Source organism: Ambystoma mexicanum, chromosome 9, assembly GCF_040938575.1.
Source record: "Ambystoma mexicanum isolate Mex_15411 chromosome 9, UKY_AmexF1_1, whole genome shotgun sequence".
Lineage (NCBI taxonomy): Eukaryota > Metazoa > Chordata > Amphibia > Caudata > Ambystomatidae > Ambystoma > Ambystoma mexicanum.
Window position 1 is genome coordinate 1,397,114,738 of NC_090931.1, and position 15,530 is coordinate 1,397,130,267.

At 46.2% G+C, this 15,530-nt stretch overlaps 1 protein-coding gene across 1 annotated transcript in view; it reads left to right on the forward strand.

Annotated features, from left to right (window-relative positions):
- XRCC5 (X-ray repair cross complementing 5) overlaps window positions 1–15,530 on the forward strand; it is a 1,556,689-nt gene that overhangs the window by 1,225,728 nt on the left and 315,431 nt on the right. Inside the window, exon 17 of the mRNA XM_069616805.1 lies at window positions 13,610–13,719. Coding sequence (XP_069472906.1) covers window positions 13,610–13,719 — 110 coding nt within the window. The remainder of the gene's footprint in view (window positions 1–13,609; window positions 13,720–15,530) is intronic.

Here is a 15,530-nt window from a genome sequence, read left to right on the forward strand (position 1 = left end):
TAGCTTTGTGATCTGAGTCCATACATTTCTTGATGTCCATATGTAGTCAAGAATCTTTTTGTGACCAAAATTTCTCCAAGTGAACTTCGGCGGTATGTCTCCAGGTATTTGACCATTTACCATATCACAGTCTCTTGCGTCCATTTCAATTTCCCAACACACTCTCCTTTCACTGATAATCTGTTTATCCTTTGTTTTTGATGAAATGAGCTTCATTTCATCATTAAACCAAGATAGGTTCATATCGCCACATATGATTATCAATAGGTCTTGGTATTTCATTTGATTTTTGTCAATTATGTGTGTTATTGTTTGGATGAAATTCTCAGTTGTAATCTTCTCTGGGTTCCAATACAGGTTTATTACGAGCAGATATTTTGAATCGGTAAGTTCACCATTTGATTTCCGAATTAAAGTTGCCTGTACAAAGCTGTTTGGATTTTCGGTTTCGCAAACTTCCCATGTAGTTCCATGTTTCACCATAGTAATTAATCCGGATTGTGGGCGACCTCGAGCATTTTTTTCTGCTGGATTGAGCAGAGTCAGGTACCCAACCTTTACAGGCGGGCTTCGTAACCATGTCTCCTGTAAGCAGATTAAAAAGTTTTCAGGCAAATCAACTGGGAAGTCTTCAAATAGGTGTTGGAAACCTCGCATGTTCCATGAAATCAATGTGACCAGCCCTTCGCGGTCGTTGATGTCTAGCTAATGATTTATTTGTCTTGTTTCCACATCACTTTTTTGCGATGGACCTGGCCGTCTGGCTTTAATCTGTTTTCTCAAGGTATCCCGGTGCTGTTCTAAGGACTCTCTTGCATTATTGCTTGTGTTTGTGCCTCTAGAATTTTTAGAGAAAGGTAGCTCTTCATCCGAAATCTCGAAGCCCATGAACAGAGTTCATCTTTTGCCGCCATGAGGGTCTTTCGTACAGCTTTTGAATTTATATGCAGAAGAACTTGGTCTCCACGTTCTTCTGAAATATATTCCACTATTCCAATGTCATTTGTTGTAACAGTTCTCAATATTGGCACTGAATGCAGTAATCGGATGACATTGCTTCTGTTCAGATTTACGTCATTTTCCTCATGGAATATGTTTTCAATCCGTATTCTGCCCTGCAGATATTTTGTTGCAATATATTTGCGTTTTTCAGCAGCGAATGATTTCATCTGAGATTGTGCTTGTGTGAGTTTTGGATTTAATAAAACCTGATGTTTTATCACTCTGTTGTGCTCTTGGCTGACCTCAGAATTTGGTAAGCTATTCGGGTTTTTTGTGTTTTCCCGTTTTCCTCTAGACTCATTTTTTTTTGTTAATTGCGCATTTGGTTGCATCAAGAATCGCTTTGCGGCTCCTTCATTTGGCTCCTTTGTAATTGCCTGACATGTTTCATCTGGCTCCTTGGAATCAGCCGTCATTTCGTCTTCAAAATCATCAGAATAAGTTGAAAGATTACAGAGATCCACCGAAGATTGTATAGATTGGATGGAAACATTATCCGAATCTAGTCTAGTTTTGGGATTAGTCGTGTCAGGTTTATCTGTTACTCCTGTTATTTTTATTAAAGCTTTCTCCTTTTCCAGTCCTTTTTGATGAACCTGTTTATCTCTTACAAAGAGACTGTTTGACTGAGGTAGGCAAGTTTCATATGAACTTTCGCGAGCCACTAGAATGTTTTTTTGCTACCTCAAGATTTTTCCTTTTTTCATTTTTTTTTTTAGCTGGGCACAGCTTCACCAAATTTGGTTGAGCTGATTTGGGATCACTTATGATGTTTTTTGCTGCACCTCCAAAGATTCCATAAGTTAGTCTGTCAGTCGACCCATGAGGAAGTGCCGAGGATTTTTCGGCATGTACTTCGCCAATAGTCACGTTTTTTATTTTCTGTAATGATGGTGGCTCCTCAGAAATGATTAACTCAGCCAGTGGCAAGTCGCTACCGCACGCCTGACCCTTTTGCCGTTCGTCAGTTGGTGAGTATGCGTTATTTTGAGTACTTTGGTCTTGCTTTTCGATCAATTGGCACTGCAATTCTGTGGTATCATTTTTATTGTTTGATGATATGGGTTTTTTGCCACCTTTGCTGCCGTCCGAGTGCAGAATTGCCATGCTCTTATCCGATTCTATCAGGCTCACAGAGACTTGAGGCACATTGTTGGGATGCAAAGGGGGGGCGTGGCTACGAGAGCCATGTAGGAGGACGCGTTCTGGAGGAGCTCCCGAGATCCTACAATGATCCGGGCAAATATGTGCGGTACGATGGACCACTGACCACCGACGACACACATGCTGGTGTGTGAAGGTGCGGGCTACGCACTGTGAACTTCTGGAAGGCACAGGAGTAACGACGACGGAGATCGGTGAGGATGAGTTAAAAGACGCCGGGGACAAAGGGTGACTCAAAATGGCCGACCAGGGTCCGGAACAAGGATAGAAGCGAGCTGCACGGTGACCCAGCGGAGTAGGCGCACTGTGCGCACACTTGTCACTCGAGCAGCCTGTTGATTCCCTGAGTCATGTCGAGCAGGCCAGTGCGACCAAAGGTGAAACAGCCCACCTTGGACGACTTCACCAGGACGTCCCCGAGCCAAGACGCCACCAAGAACAAAGATGCGCTGGCCGCGAGCTGCGCGACGCCTTCGTGCACCAACCAAGAAATCCTGGCGGCGATTGCGGATCTGAGGGCGGCCTGGGAATCAAAGCTGGAACTGGCCGTCACTGAACTAAAAACGGCGCTGGACCTCAAGGTTGGAGAGGTCCAAGAGGACGTTAATTTGCTAAGACAGGATGTCATGGCCCTGGCGGAGCGCACAGAGTCCCTCGAAAAAGAAGTTGGCCCGAATACTGCGGATTGTGCCACCCATAAAGCCGACCTGCACGCCCTGATACAAAGAGTGGGCAACCTGGAGAGCAGAGCGGAGGAGGCGGAAGGACGAGCCCGTCGCAACAACATCCGCATCGTGGGCCTACCGGAGGGGATGGAGGGCCGTGACCCTACGGATTTCATCGAATCCATGTTCTTACAGGAGATACCCGGAGGGGCCCTATCCCAAGGATTTGCAGTAGAAAGGGCACATAGAGCCCTAACGAGGAGGCCGCCTCCAGGGAACCCACCTAGGCCTATGATCGCCAAAATTCTCAACTACCGCGACTGGGAGAGGATACTTGAACACTTCCGAAAAGGAGGGACGATCACGAGAGGAGCGGCAAACATCACGGCTTACCCGGATTATACCTTGACTGTACAGCGTAGTCGCATGAATTTTGGGTTTGTAAAGCGGAGGCTGAGAGAAGCGGGCCACAAATATATGTTACTTTATCCTGCAAAATTGAAGGTCATTCATGCACACAAAACTTTGTTTTTTGAGACCCCGGAGGATGCCATGGGGTGGCTCGATGCACAAGGATGCCCCCAGGAATCAGAAGATCGGCCTAGAAAGGGCTCGGAAGAGATACGGGAGGTGTAAAATGGCGTCGCAAGATGGCGTGGCTCGTGGGACTTGAATATAGTCGTGCGAAGTTTTCGGTAAAGAAGGTCAGATGATTGGACTACTTGTCATGGGCACTGTGATTAATGTTGAACGGGAGCCTTACGGAGCGATACTCTTTACCCCACGATAGCTTTAGTTGGGTGGCCACTAGGGCGACCTCACCCTACTGGGCTCCGTGCATCGACCGGTGCTTGCGGAGCTAGATGTGGGGGTGCCTGAGCTCTGAGGTTGAAGCTGGGCAGCAGTTGGGGTGTGTGATGTTGGGAAAGGGACGGGGGGGGGAGGGAAGGGAAGTTGGGGTTTTGTTGTGTACATAGTTAAAGGGGGTTTGAGCTTATACGAGGAGCTACTGGAACGGGACGCCATCTGTGTCACATGGGCAGTTGGGAACCGCTACATGGGAGGTAGGAAGACACATACTTGCCATGGGAGACCTTAAGATTGTCACCTGGAATGTCAGGGGACTTAATAGTTATTTAAAAAGGAACAAAGTCATGTTGTACCTTAAAAGACAGAGGATTGACATCGCACTGCTGCAAGAAACACACCTGACCCAACATAAGTTGGAACTTGTGGGGAAAAAGTGGAGTGGCACGGTGGTGGGCTCCCCGTACTCTGCCTATGCCAGGGGAGTGCTAATCTGGGTGGCACCGCACGTCCCGCTCAGAATTACACGGGAGGTGGTGGACACGGAGGGCAGGCTGGTCATGCTCGGGGCTCTGATAGAGAATAGAGAGGTGTGCATTATCAACACATATGCCCCCAACCAGAATACTGCCGCGTACTTCAGGACCCTATGCACTCGCCTGGGCACGTGTGTGGGGGGAGCGATTATTTGGGGAGGGGACTTTAACTGCTTTCTCGACCCAAGGGCAGACAGGTCCGACAGTAAGATTGATCGGCCCACCCCGGCGGCCAGAGTATTACAGGTATTACTGGACGACTTTGGGCTGGCGGATGTTTGGAGACTGAAACACCCTAATGCCTCGCAGTATTCTCACTACTCTGCCCCACAGCACTTACACACGAGATTAGATTATTTCTTTGCCACGTCAGAGGCGGTGATAGCGACCACTCAAATTGAATATAGAGCGAAGGTCCTGTCGGACCACTCGCCCTTGGTGTCTGTTTAGGCTGAATTTCCTAACCTATTGAGTCCCCCAGCAGCTTTGCTGGATTTTTTGGGTTTATTTTTTTCTCCTGCCAAGAGTGAGACTCTTTTACCCTCACTCTTGGACATGTTTGGAGTGTGTTCCTTTGGTTTCCCTGGTGTTGAATGGGCTATGGGGTCTTTTACTCCATAGGGCCTCATGTGTTTTTGTGATATGGGTTACACAGCACCCTCAGTGCCGTAACCCAGGGGTGTCCTAGGGACCCCCCCAACATAGACTCCATACCCTGGGACTGACTACTGTCTCCCAGGGCATGTAAAGTCACCATTGACTTTACTAGTCTGAAATCCTGAACAGAACCAGTACAAACCATCATATTGTGGACGTACTGGCCGGGGCAATTCGGTCTGTTAGTCGAGGGGGCACGTCTCCGTTCACCCTGATCGAGTTTTGGCTGGTGGCAGTGGAAACTACTTTTTATATTCAACCGCAAATATTTTCCTATGGGATTTCCCATTGTTTTAGGCTAATACCTTTATTTATTTATTTACGGTAGCCTTGAACATACCGCCGGGTTATTTCTTTATTATTATAACTCCGGTTGGTATTTTTTGCCAAAACTTGATTCTAAAATGGCGTTGGTGTTCACCTCTGTAACTCTGACCCAAAGTGGAGCCCTTTGTTCCACTTTTGGCGGGCTTCTCCACAGAAGCCCTCCAAAGTGTTGCCACTCTGTCTGGGGTACTTAGGAGGGGTGGAGGGGGATTTAGGCACCCTGGACTGAGTTGCCTAGGCAACTCAAGTCGCACTCCGTCCTGATTGGCCCAAGTGGTGAGCCGGCCGGCTCACCACTTAGCATGTTTGAGTGACAGCTAGGCTGGGTGAATGGGGGTTTGCTGCATAAAAGCAGGGCTTTGGGGACTGGAACTTCAGAAGTCGCCACAGGACCTAAGAAGCCGAAGAGGGAGAAGCCGAGCCGACCTGCCAAGACGACACCACCGGTGGAGCCCTGCGGAACTGTCTCACCACTCTTCCCAACGACAGAGGAGATCTCCCGCCGGAGAGTCTTCTTCCCTTAACTGGTGGGGACAACCAGTTTCTGCCTTCTTTTCGCCGTCCCGAAGCATCTCGTGGCCGCCTTGCCTGTGCCAAGCACCCCGGCAACCGGGATACCACTTTTTACCTCAACCGCGAAAGAGGGGTAAAATCCTTTGTAACCGGAAAACTCCACAGCTGGTCTCATCCCTGGTAGTGCAACGACCTTCAGCTTTCCTCCACGTCGAGATCACCTCTTCCCCTGGACGACGCCGTGACTTGCACCCACTACCAGGAACAACTGCCACCGCTGGAGGATCCTTTCCACTTTTAAAGGTACTGTGTTCCGCCCGGCTTCCCTTGCCACCGATTGTACGGGGTAGATTTAGCCCTCGGCTCTCGAACCTGGGTAAGCCTGGGACGCCCTAACTAAACTTTTCTAAAACTTAGTAAAACTTTTCTACTCACCTGCAAAGACTTGTGACATTGTGTGATCTTGGGCATATTTTCGCCTGGCTCTCCCTAAAGTGAGCCCCGAACCAATTTTCCTTGCTCCACAATAGACTGCCTTTCTAACCTTATGTGAAAAGTGTTTTACCTTGCTGCTTTCATTAATTCTGCCTTTTTCCCTCCCTTTTTAACTAACTTGTTGGAGTGCCATCTAACGTTAAGCGCTCACCTCTGTTTGGAAATAAGTGGTGTTAACTTAGACTTGTCCAACAAATAACTAGGGATGTACATATAAGTAATAGTGACTGTTTTTTTGACTTACTTACCTTTTTCTGTGCTAGTGTAATTTATGAGTGTGCCTTTTAAATAAATAAGTATATACTTTTACACCTAGCTCTGGTCAGTGTTTGCTTGTACTACTGTGTCTCTGTACCTATTGTGTATCCTCTATATACTGCCTAACTCTTCTTGAGGGAAGTCTGACTGCTCAGCCACAGCTACCACAGTGAATCTGTGTGGTGCAGACTGCTACCAAGTGGGTTTACTGCCAACACCTGTAGTCTTAAATCTTTTGCAGTGGTCCCAGAGGGAACTGCACAGGTTTCTGCCTAACAGTGTTGACCTGGCAGTATAGTCGCCCCAGGGCGCGGATACCTACATGGCGCCTTCGTGCGGAGGCGCTTAGAGACTCGGTCTTCAGGGAGGACATCAGGGATGCGATCACGCGGTACTTTGAGGTGAACACGGGCAGTGTAGATTCGGCTGGCACACTTTGGGAGGCCTTCAAGGTGGTGTTGCGGGGTGACGCCATTTCCAAGTCAAAGGGCCTGCGGATTTAGTACTCGAGCTGCAGCAGCGGTGTTCGGAGCTTTGGGAGAGGCTATGTAACCTTACTACAGAAAATATGTTGAGAGGGAGCATGCGGGTGGAGACAAAACTGGCCGCCTACTGGCATGGCTATATAAGAGAGAAACCCCCAGGCCCCTGATCAGGATGATAGCTAGAGAGGACGGGGAGGAGGTTGACACCCACGAAGGAGTTAACAAAGCCCTCTTTGATTATTATAGAGCACTGTATGAGGACAAAGGGGGAGAAAATCAGGAAGAGATCAGAGACACATTGAAAGACATGGAACTACCCAGGATTAGTGACGAAGAGAGGGAGGAGCTAGATGCACCTATTACACTGGATGAACTAGAGGAGGTAGTGAAACGATTGCCCACCTGCAAGACCCCGGGCACGGACGGACTCCCGAGTGAGTTTTATAAAGTATATAGGGCAGAGATACTCCCTCCTATGCTAGAGATGTTCAACAAATCTTTCGAGAAGGGTCGGCTACCGGATACGCTCAGAGAAGCGCTAATTGTGCCGCTCCCCAAGCCTAACAAACCGGGACAATGCTGTGGTTCGTATAGGCCGCTGTCAATGCTGAACCAGGACAGCAAGATCCTGACGGCGGTCCTGGCTAATAGGCTACGAAGGGTCATCAGTAAACTGATACACCCGGATCAGACAGGCTATGTCCCCAATAGAAATATAACTCATAATCACAGGCGACTCCACCGGGTGATTGAAGAGGGGAACAGAAGTGATGAAGAGATGGTGGTAGTGTCCCTAGATGCAGTTAAGGCATTTGATTCAGTGAGGTGGCCGTGGTTGCTGGCGGCCCTGGAGGAGTACGGGTTTGGGCCTGGCTATGTTGGGTGGGCGAAACTGCTGTACAGCGAACCACTGGCCAGAGTGCGCACGGGATCAGTGATATCTAAGAGGTGGTGACTCAGTAGAGGCACCAGACAGGGATGCCCCTGGTCCCCGATGTTATACATACTAGCCCTAGAGCCCCTAGCGGTGTACCTTAGACAACAATATGACCTGGTTGGCATCGAGGTGGGAGGAGAGAACCATTTAATATCCTTATATGCTGATGATCTGTTATTGTACCTAAAGTATCCAGAGGAAAACCTCCAGTACATTTTAGAGGTCATGGAAAAGTATGCGGAACTGTCTGGCATAGCGGTTAATCCCGGAAAATCGAGCATATTTCCATTGGGGAGCTACGCAGGAGTCCCTCCGGAACGATTACCGGTGTTGTCCGTGCCTTGGGCAGCTGAGTCTTTCCGCTACCTCGGAATTGATGTATATCATACTGTGGAGGAAGAACACTTGCACAATACTGAGGTGGCTGTGAAGAAAATCCGCATGACTATGCAGTTTTGGGAGAAACTGCCGCTGGCAATGATGGGGCGGGGGGCGATGCTCAAAATGGTAGTCCTGCCTAGGCTGCTGCACTTTTTCAGTAACATACCATACCTGATACCCAGGAAGTTCTTTGTCAAACTTAACAGTGTGTGTAGGGACTTCCTGTGGCACGGCACCCGCAACAGGGTGGCCCTGTGGAAGCTGCAAAACTTCCATGATAGAGGAGGCATCAAGCTGCCGAACTTTGAGGCCTATTATGTGGCCAGCCAATTGCAATATGTGACTAAATGGCTTTCTGATGAGGAAACTCCTGAGTCTAGGCTGGTTGGGCGGGACTGCGCCCCGTTTTACCTAAAAGAGATCATCTGGGTCCCTAGACCAGACTTGAATGAACGCCCAAGTATGCTGCTGCTTGGGTGGAGAATGTGGCGCAGAGCGTGCCAATTGATAGAGAGCCCGTGCCCGTGTTCCCCACAGGTGCCGCTAGTTGCCTTAACTATGGGAGACAGCCGGCTTAGGAAAATAATCAGGTCATACTGGGAATCGGTTGGGCTGGCCACATTGGGAGACATATGGCAGGAGGGGGCCATTAGGGAATTCGAAGACCTGGGAGAGGAAACAGGGTTGCACGGGGGCCAATATGTTACGTACTTTAGGTTGGTACAGATTATCCGTAAGACCTGGCCGGAGACGGTGCTGGTGGAAGATCCAGACGCTCTGATTGGAACGATATATGACATATCAGAGGGCGGACATGAGATCTCTAGATTGTATGAGGTGGTGATGACCCGGGTGGGGAAGGATTTGATGGATTTGAGGCTGGACTGGGAAGCGGAGGTGGGGGCGCAACTGACTGATGGGATGTGGGAACGGGCCATGGGATACCATAAGAAAGTGTCCAGGAATGCTAGATTACAGCAAATACAGCTATACATTACGCATAGAGCATATATGACCCCCAAGAGAATAGCCAAGTTTGCGAGCGCAGGAAGACAAGCATGTCCGAAATGCGATGAGGAAGACGCAGACATGACACATATGTTCTGGTCCTGCCCAGTGATTGAAGTCTTTTGGGGGGAAGTGGCACGGAAACTAGCAGATAAGGGGGTCCTGATACGCATAGACACGGCCTGGGCCTGCCTCCTGAGGGGGTTCCCCAGACCACGGAACACCAAACATCTCGGGAAACTGAGAGACCTGGCGTATGTACTTGCTAAGAGAAGGATAGCCATGAGTTGGAAGCAATGCCATAAGCCAAGGATAGAGATATGGTGGCGGGACTTGCAGAAATGGGCGGAGGCTGAAACGGTAGTATGGCAGGAAGCATGTAGCAATTGCGGGGAGGAAGATGTGGGTAACCTGGCGGCTTGGAGGATGTTAATTACAGGACTGTTTGGCACGGAAGTGGACCCTGCAGCTTCGGAAGGAAACGACACCCGGCCACACCAGGTTGACACAGAACTGTAAGGTTGATAAGCTCTTTTGGGGGAGGGGGGTTTGGAGTGCAGTAACATGTGTTAACTGATGTCCACGGTTTTATTGTATATAATGCTGCAAGTTTGGTTTGTATTGTTTTGTTTTCAAAATAAAAACTTTAAAAAAAAAGAAAAATTGTTGGGATGCAAAGGACCCTGCATTAAGCTGCACCTTAAAGAATTCATTCCATGTGATCACTCCTAAGATGTGTGCTTAGCTCAATGTGCCGGGTCCAAGTTTAAGACACTTCATTTTCGAATTGTTGTTTGAATTCTGCATTTGCACTTTCCATTTTGTAAACTTTTTAATTTAAATGACTAAGTAGCGCATTATTGTTTTGTAGTTCGTCGTGAAGAGATTCATATAGTTTGAATGGAATTTGTGCCATGGACGTTGCGGCGAGTACGTTGTCATGAATTTGTATGGCTGCCGCTGTAGACAAATTGGATTTTAGTGATGATTCGTTTTCTGCATCGTGTTGTTTTAAATCGTTTCTCTCTCTTTCCCTGTCGAGTCTATCTTGATTTGGAGCTTCTTTGATCATCGGCGACAATGGACTGCCATCAACTGAAGAGGTCATCATGGCTGGTGTTGAGCAGCTTACCATTGGCTGTAAAGGATTTCTTATACAGTTCCTTTTTTCCTGAGAATCATGCAGCTTGTCATTAGGTGTATTTTCCGGAGTGCCATGGAAGTGGTTTTTGAACCTTGGTCTTTCAGTGTTGACGTCACGACACCCTGATTTGCCGTGTACTGCAGGAGTTGTTTGTATATTTAGACGTTCTCGGTTCTTTGCAGCATTTTGAAGAGACTCCGTGCATGGTTGGCTGTCTTTAGATTTGTGTTTATTGGTAAAGCTTTCAGCCAATTTGTGCTTCATCGCTTCAAAATCGTCTTTTAGTCGTTCTGTTAGCCGTGCTTCGCGACCTGCAAAGTCAAAGGTACTGAACTGCTTTTGGTCATTTGCTTTCATAATTTCATTGTTTTTTTGACCATTTTTACATTTGCTCTGACTTGCTGGACCCTTCACAAGCCTTGATTCCATGATTGCCCCATTTCCGTTTACTTTGTCAGTCAGGTCTTTGTTTGGACCTTGTTTGTTGATAGAAACTGGCATTTTGTAACATATTTGCCCTGGATTTGCTATTGTTTTGTTTAGCATCTTTCTCACTCCCACGTCGTTTTTCCTTCTTTCTGTGGGCGGGTAAACAAATCTCATTGAGCTTTCTTCACACGTTCCAACTGCAACTTCGAGTTGCAACAACTCAAGGTCTGTTACGTCAAATGGAGAATCAAAAACCACTGTATTAATTTCAATCGCATTATCATTTGATACGTTTTGTGAGATTTCAATTGTATTTACTTCTAAGCAGCACACGCTGGTTTTGTTTAAGTGTGAATTACTTTTGGCATTGATTGCGCCGTCCTCCTTCGCGATTTCACTGTTCCCTGTGATTTCCGTACAACTGTCATTATTTGACTTGTCACCCTTGGGGGTGATGTCTGATATGCTTTTCCCTTCTACCTCAACTCGTTTTATTGGGGCACATTCAGAGGAAATTCGAGCAAGGTATATACTAGTGAGTTTAGCTAGTGAAGGAAACACAGAGGCATTTGTGCTTGAAGATTGTAATGCCTGGACAGTTCGAGTGGTGTGTGCCCCATTTTCCACTATGTCGTTTTGTTGTTTTTGGGCAGACCAATTATACCCTTCAAGCTCACACTTTTTGGTGATCGTTTTCCATCTAGAGCCACAATTTTGTCTACAGCCTGTGCACAAGTCTTTAGTTTCTATCGTGTTTGAGGACCCACCTCAGCCATTTCTTTACTTCTTACCTGTGCTCTTCAGCAATCACCAGACAGTGCTCACAGCGTTAGTTTCATGGATCGCCGATCGCCATAGCAGCCAAACAGCTAAACAGCAGTTCGCACAGCCCTTCTGCCACAGGGCTTACGCCGCAAGGGCGGCTTGGATCAGCTGATATACCCTGCTGGATGTCACGTGACTTTCACGTCACGGAAAGGGGAATCCTTGGGATCAAAGCACTTAAAGCGGCGGCGTCCTTTTCGCCACTTGCTTTTCGGTTGGCTCGTGTTGACGAGCTGACGGCTGAAAAAGAGGATAAGAGGAGGGCCAGCTTCCGCCTTTCAATTCAGCCATGTTAATCCAAAGAGTTCACGGAGACAAAAGACAGTCTAGCCGCCACAGCTAAACAGCAGTTCACACAGCCCTTCTGCCACAGGGCTTACCTCTGTTTTGCCTCTGTTAAGTTTAAGCCAGTTATTCGCCAGCCACCCCCCCGACCGCACATAAGCAGTCTTTCAATTTAGAGAGAAGGTCAGATGATGGGACATCGAGACAAAAAAGGATCTGTGCGTCATCAGCATATGAGTCAAAATGTACCCCATGGCCCGTGATCAAATTAGACAGAGTCTGCATGTGTAAGTTAAGCAAAAGGGGAGACAGAGCAGATCCCTGTGGGACCAAGCAAATAAAAGCTATGGGAAAAGAAGCAAAAGGGGGAGGGAAACTGTTTGAACCCGGTCAGACAGAAAAGAGGTAAACCACCTCAGCAGAATGCCTGAGATTCCCCCCTTGCTGAGACATTGAAGCAGGTTCTGATGGTCAACAGTATCAAAGGCCATGGAGAGGTCAAGGAGAATCTAAGCTCCCACCTCTCTGCAGTCCTGAAGCAGGGCAATATCGTCCATAAGAGCAACCATTACAGATTCTGTCCCCATACCGGGACGGAAACCAGACTGAAAAGGGTGAAGGAGGTGGTTAGATTCCAAAAAGGAGAGTTGAGGGGTCACAATTGAATCCATCAGTTTCTTCAGAACTGGAAGTAGTAAAATAGGGCAGTAGTTCTCCACTATTGCTGGGTCATGATGTGCCTTTTTTAGTAGTGGAGAGATCACTGTGTGTTTGAGGAGCTCAGGGATATGCCCCGTTGAAAAGGAGTGTTGAAGTGCAGCAGTTAACAGAGAAATAGACTTATTAGAAGCTGCCTGGAGATATCGAAGAGGAATTGGGTCAGTGGGAGAAGCAGATCTAAGTTTCAACAGTGCAGAGAAGACCATACTGTCTGTCACTGTGCTGAATTGAAAGACAATAGTTTGTGTCTCCTCAGCATTAAATTAAAGGATGCAGATCTATAGGAATTGACCTTCCTATACTTATCAGACCCCGGATGTTATAGATTTTGTCCCTAAAAAAAAAATAAAGAGGCTATATGGTCGCAATGTGCTTGTGTTTGTAAGGTTTTTAAGGGAGTTTGTACTGGAGTGGTCAGTTGCTTAGCAGCTTAGTTCCCTGGCAGAGCAGGAAGCTGTCAAAATGTGCTCAGACAAATGAGAATATTTAGCTTTTTTATAGCAGTCTGATTGATATATATTGTACGTGCCTGTATGTAGGCTAGCTTGGCGGAGCAGCATTCCTTTTTGTACAAGTGTTCTGTTCCTCCCTCCTCGTAACACATCTCTTTCAAACATTGGCCTCCTTGCTAAGGCTACCATCAAGTTGGAAAACTGCATAACCATTCAATACTTGCATTCTTTGTACAGACTAACCAACAATCGCATCTCTCACAGACTACCAATATCACAACTTCAATCTCAATGTTCAGGCTTTTCCGTGTACAAAATAAAAATATCCAGACTCTTTGACATCATCAGTGCTTATTTATTCGGGAGACTGAAGTGCTCGCTAAACTAAAGACAGATTTCATAATCACAGGTCTTGTGTGTTCCTGTCATTGTATTGTATTTAAGCCCTACATTCAGCTGGAGTATTACAAAGTAATATCTTTAAAAGTCAAATGTTTCACCTTTCTTCTACCTTTGCAGTGAGCAAGCAGCTGATAGACCGCATCTACGAGTTTCTAGAAACAAAAGGCGTGCAGTACTACAGGAAGAGCATCAGTTGCATTGAAGCGTTCCGAAAAGCCGCAATCGAGGTAAGGAATCCCCACCGCACAGTACTTCTCCAGAACCTAAACTCACACTTACTCAATTCAAATAGTTGCCACCTTTGACCACATTGTTTTTCATCAAAATATCAAAAAACGCTTGGTAATATAATCAATGAATTTTAATTTGTTTTACAAATAAATATAATTTTTCCATTTCAAAATATTACAATTCAAATTATATAATTAAGCAATAACAAATGCATATACAATCTGCCTTACTATTTATTTTCTGGCATTGATTAAGAAGAGTCTGGTCATTAATGTAACATTTACAGGGTGGAACAATTTATACCTTAGGTTTCCTCACTGTCAACCTCTAATAAGATTCAGATGCCCATTAGGTTTCTAAACCCATATTCAGGATAATTTGTTTCCGAAATTTGTTTTGGAGGGGGCATAATCTATTTATGTTCGTCTAAAGTGCTTTATATCATGACCCTCCTTCAATATACCAGGAGCACTTCCATTTCCATTCAAACTGAGCCTGCTGGGTCCATTGCTGCTTCCACATAATTTGCTTTATTCCAAATAAATGTTTGTCTATGTTCAAATAGGTTCTAAGTTGCAACAAAGTAAGTTCCTGATACTTTTTATTTTGTACCCCCAATTATTTAAAATCATATCTTCATTCCTTTTGTGCCATCATGAGTTTCTTTTTTTTTTTTTTTTACTTTATTTTATTTGTGCTTGGCAGAGAAAAGAGAGAACAAAAGAATTATGCAGGATATCCTTTCGGTCAAGAGACGATACATTATGCTTTGGTGGTAAAAAAAGTTTGTAAGCCGGTGCTGAAGTACAGTCAGTAAATAGGGCAGTTCAAGCAATATTTTACATTACATGTAGCTAGCTCGTTCCCTTCACCCCCCGCCCACCCCTGCCAACCACTGCTTTAAGACTACTCAGATTCCTAGTCTTCATGAACCAGCTGGTCCCTCTGCAGGCTCCCAGGTAGGAACAAAATTCACACAATATGTCTCTGGGCCTAGATGTGCCCGGCATGGTGGATAGGTAAAGTTCCTCACATCCTTCTGCCCAAATCATATTGGAGAAACATTCTCTTTGCTTGGGCGGTTCAGGTTTCTTCGAACTCTGTAGTATGAAGCTTTTGGCTAATAAACACCCCATGTTTAAAAAGGCTTGTGTGTGTTTGCCCTGAGTGTCTTTCCATAGTCCGAACATTACCTCCCTGGAGGAATATGATAGGGGCCACTGTATTATCCCTGCAAGTGTGTCAAGAACCGGTTTCCAGACCATCTTGAGTTTGGTACAGCTCCACAGCATATACAAGTGGCCAGCCTCTACATTATTACACCTGGGGCACCTACCCGTCTGATCCGGTTATATCTTTCGGAGTTTGTCAGGGGTATAGTATAACCTATTGAGTAGTTTATATTGGATTAGTTTGAACATGGAGTTGAGGGATACATTTTTGGTCAATAAACACATTTTCCGCCATTGCTTATCAGTGATTTCCACATTTAGTTCCCCTGCCCATTTGACTCTGGCGGGGGACATTTGCTGCCCAGTTTTGTCTATGACCATTTTGTACAATGTCGCTAAGATGCTGTGGCAGCCATCAGAGTTACATATATATATATATATATATATATATATATATATATATAGGTTATCCATGTAACTGACTTGCCATCAGTCATTCGAGGAGCACTCGCCTTCGGATATTACTTTAGAGATTTACATCACTCTAAGCATGTCTTTTATAACCTCTTTATTGGTTAAAAGTTGGCATCCACGTTATATAATATGCCTTGCATTTCGGCTTTCCCAACAAAAAG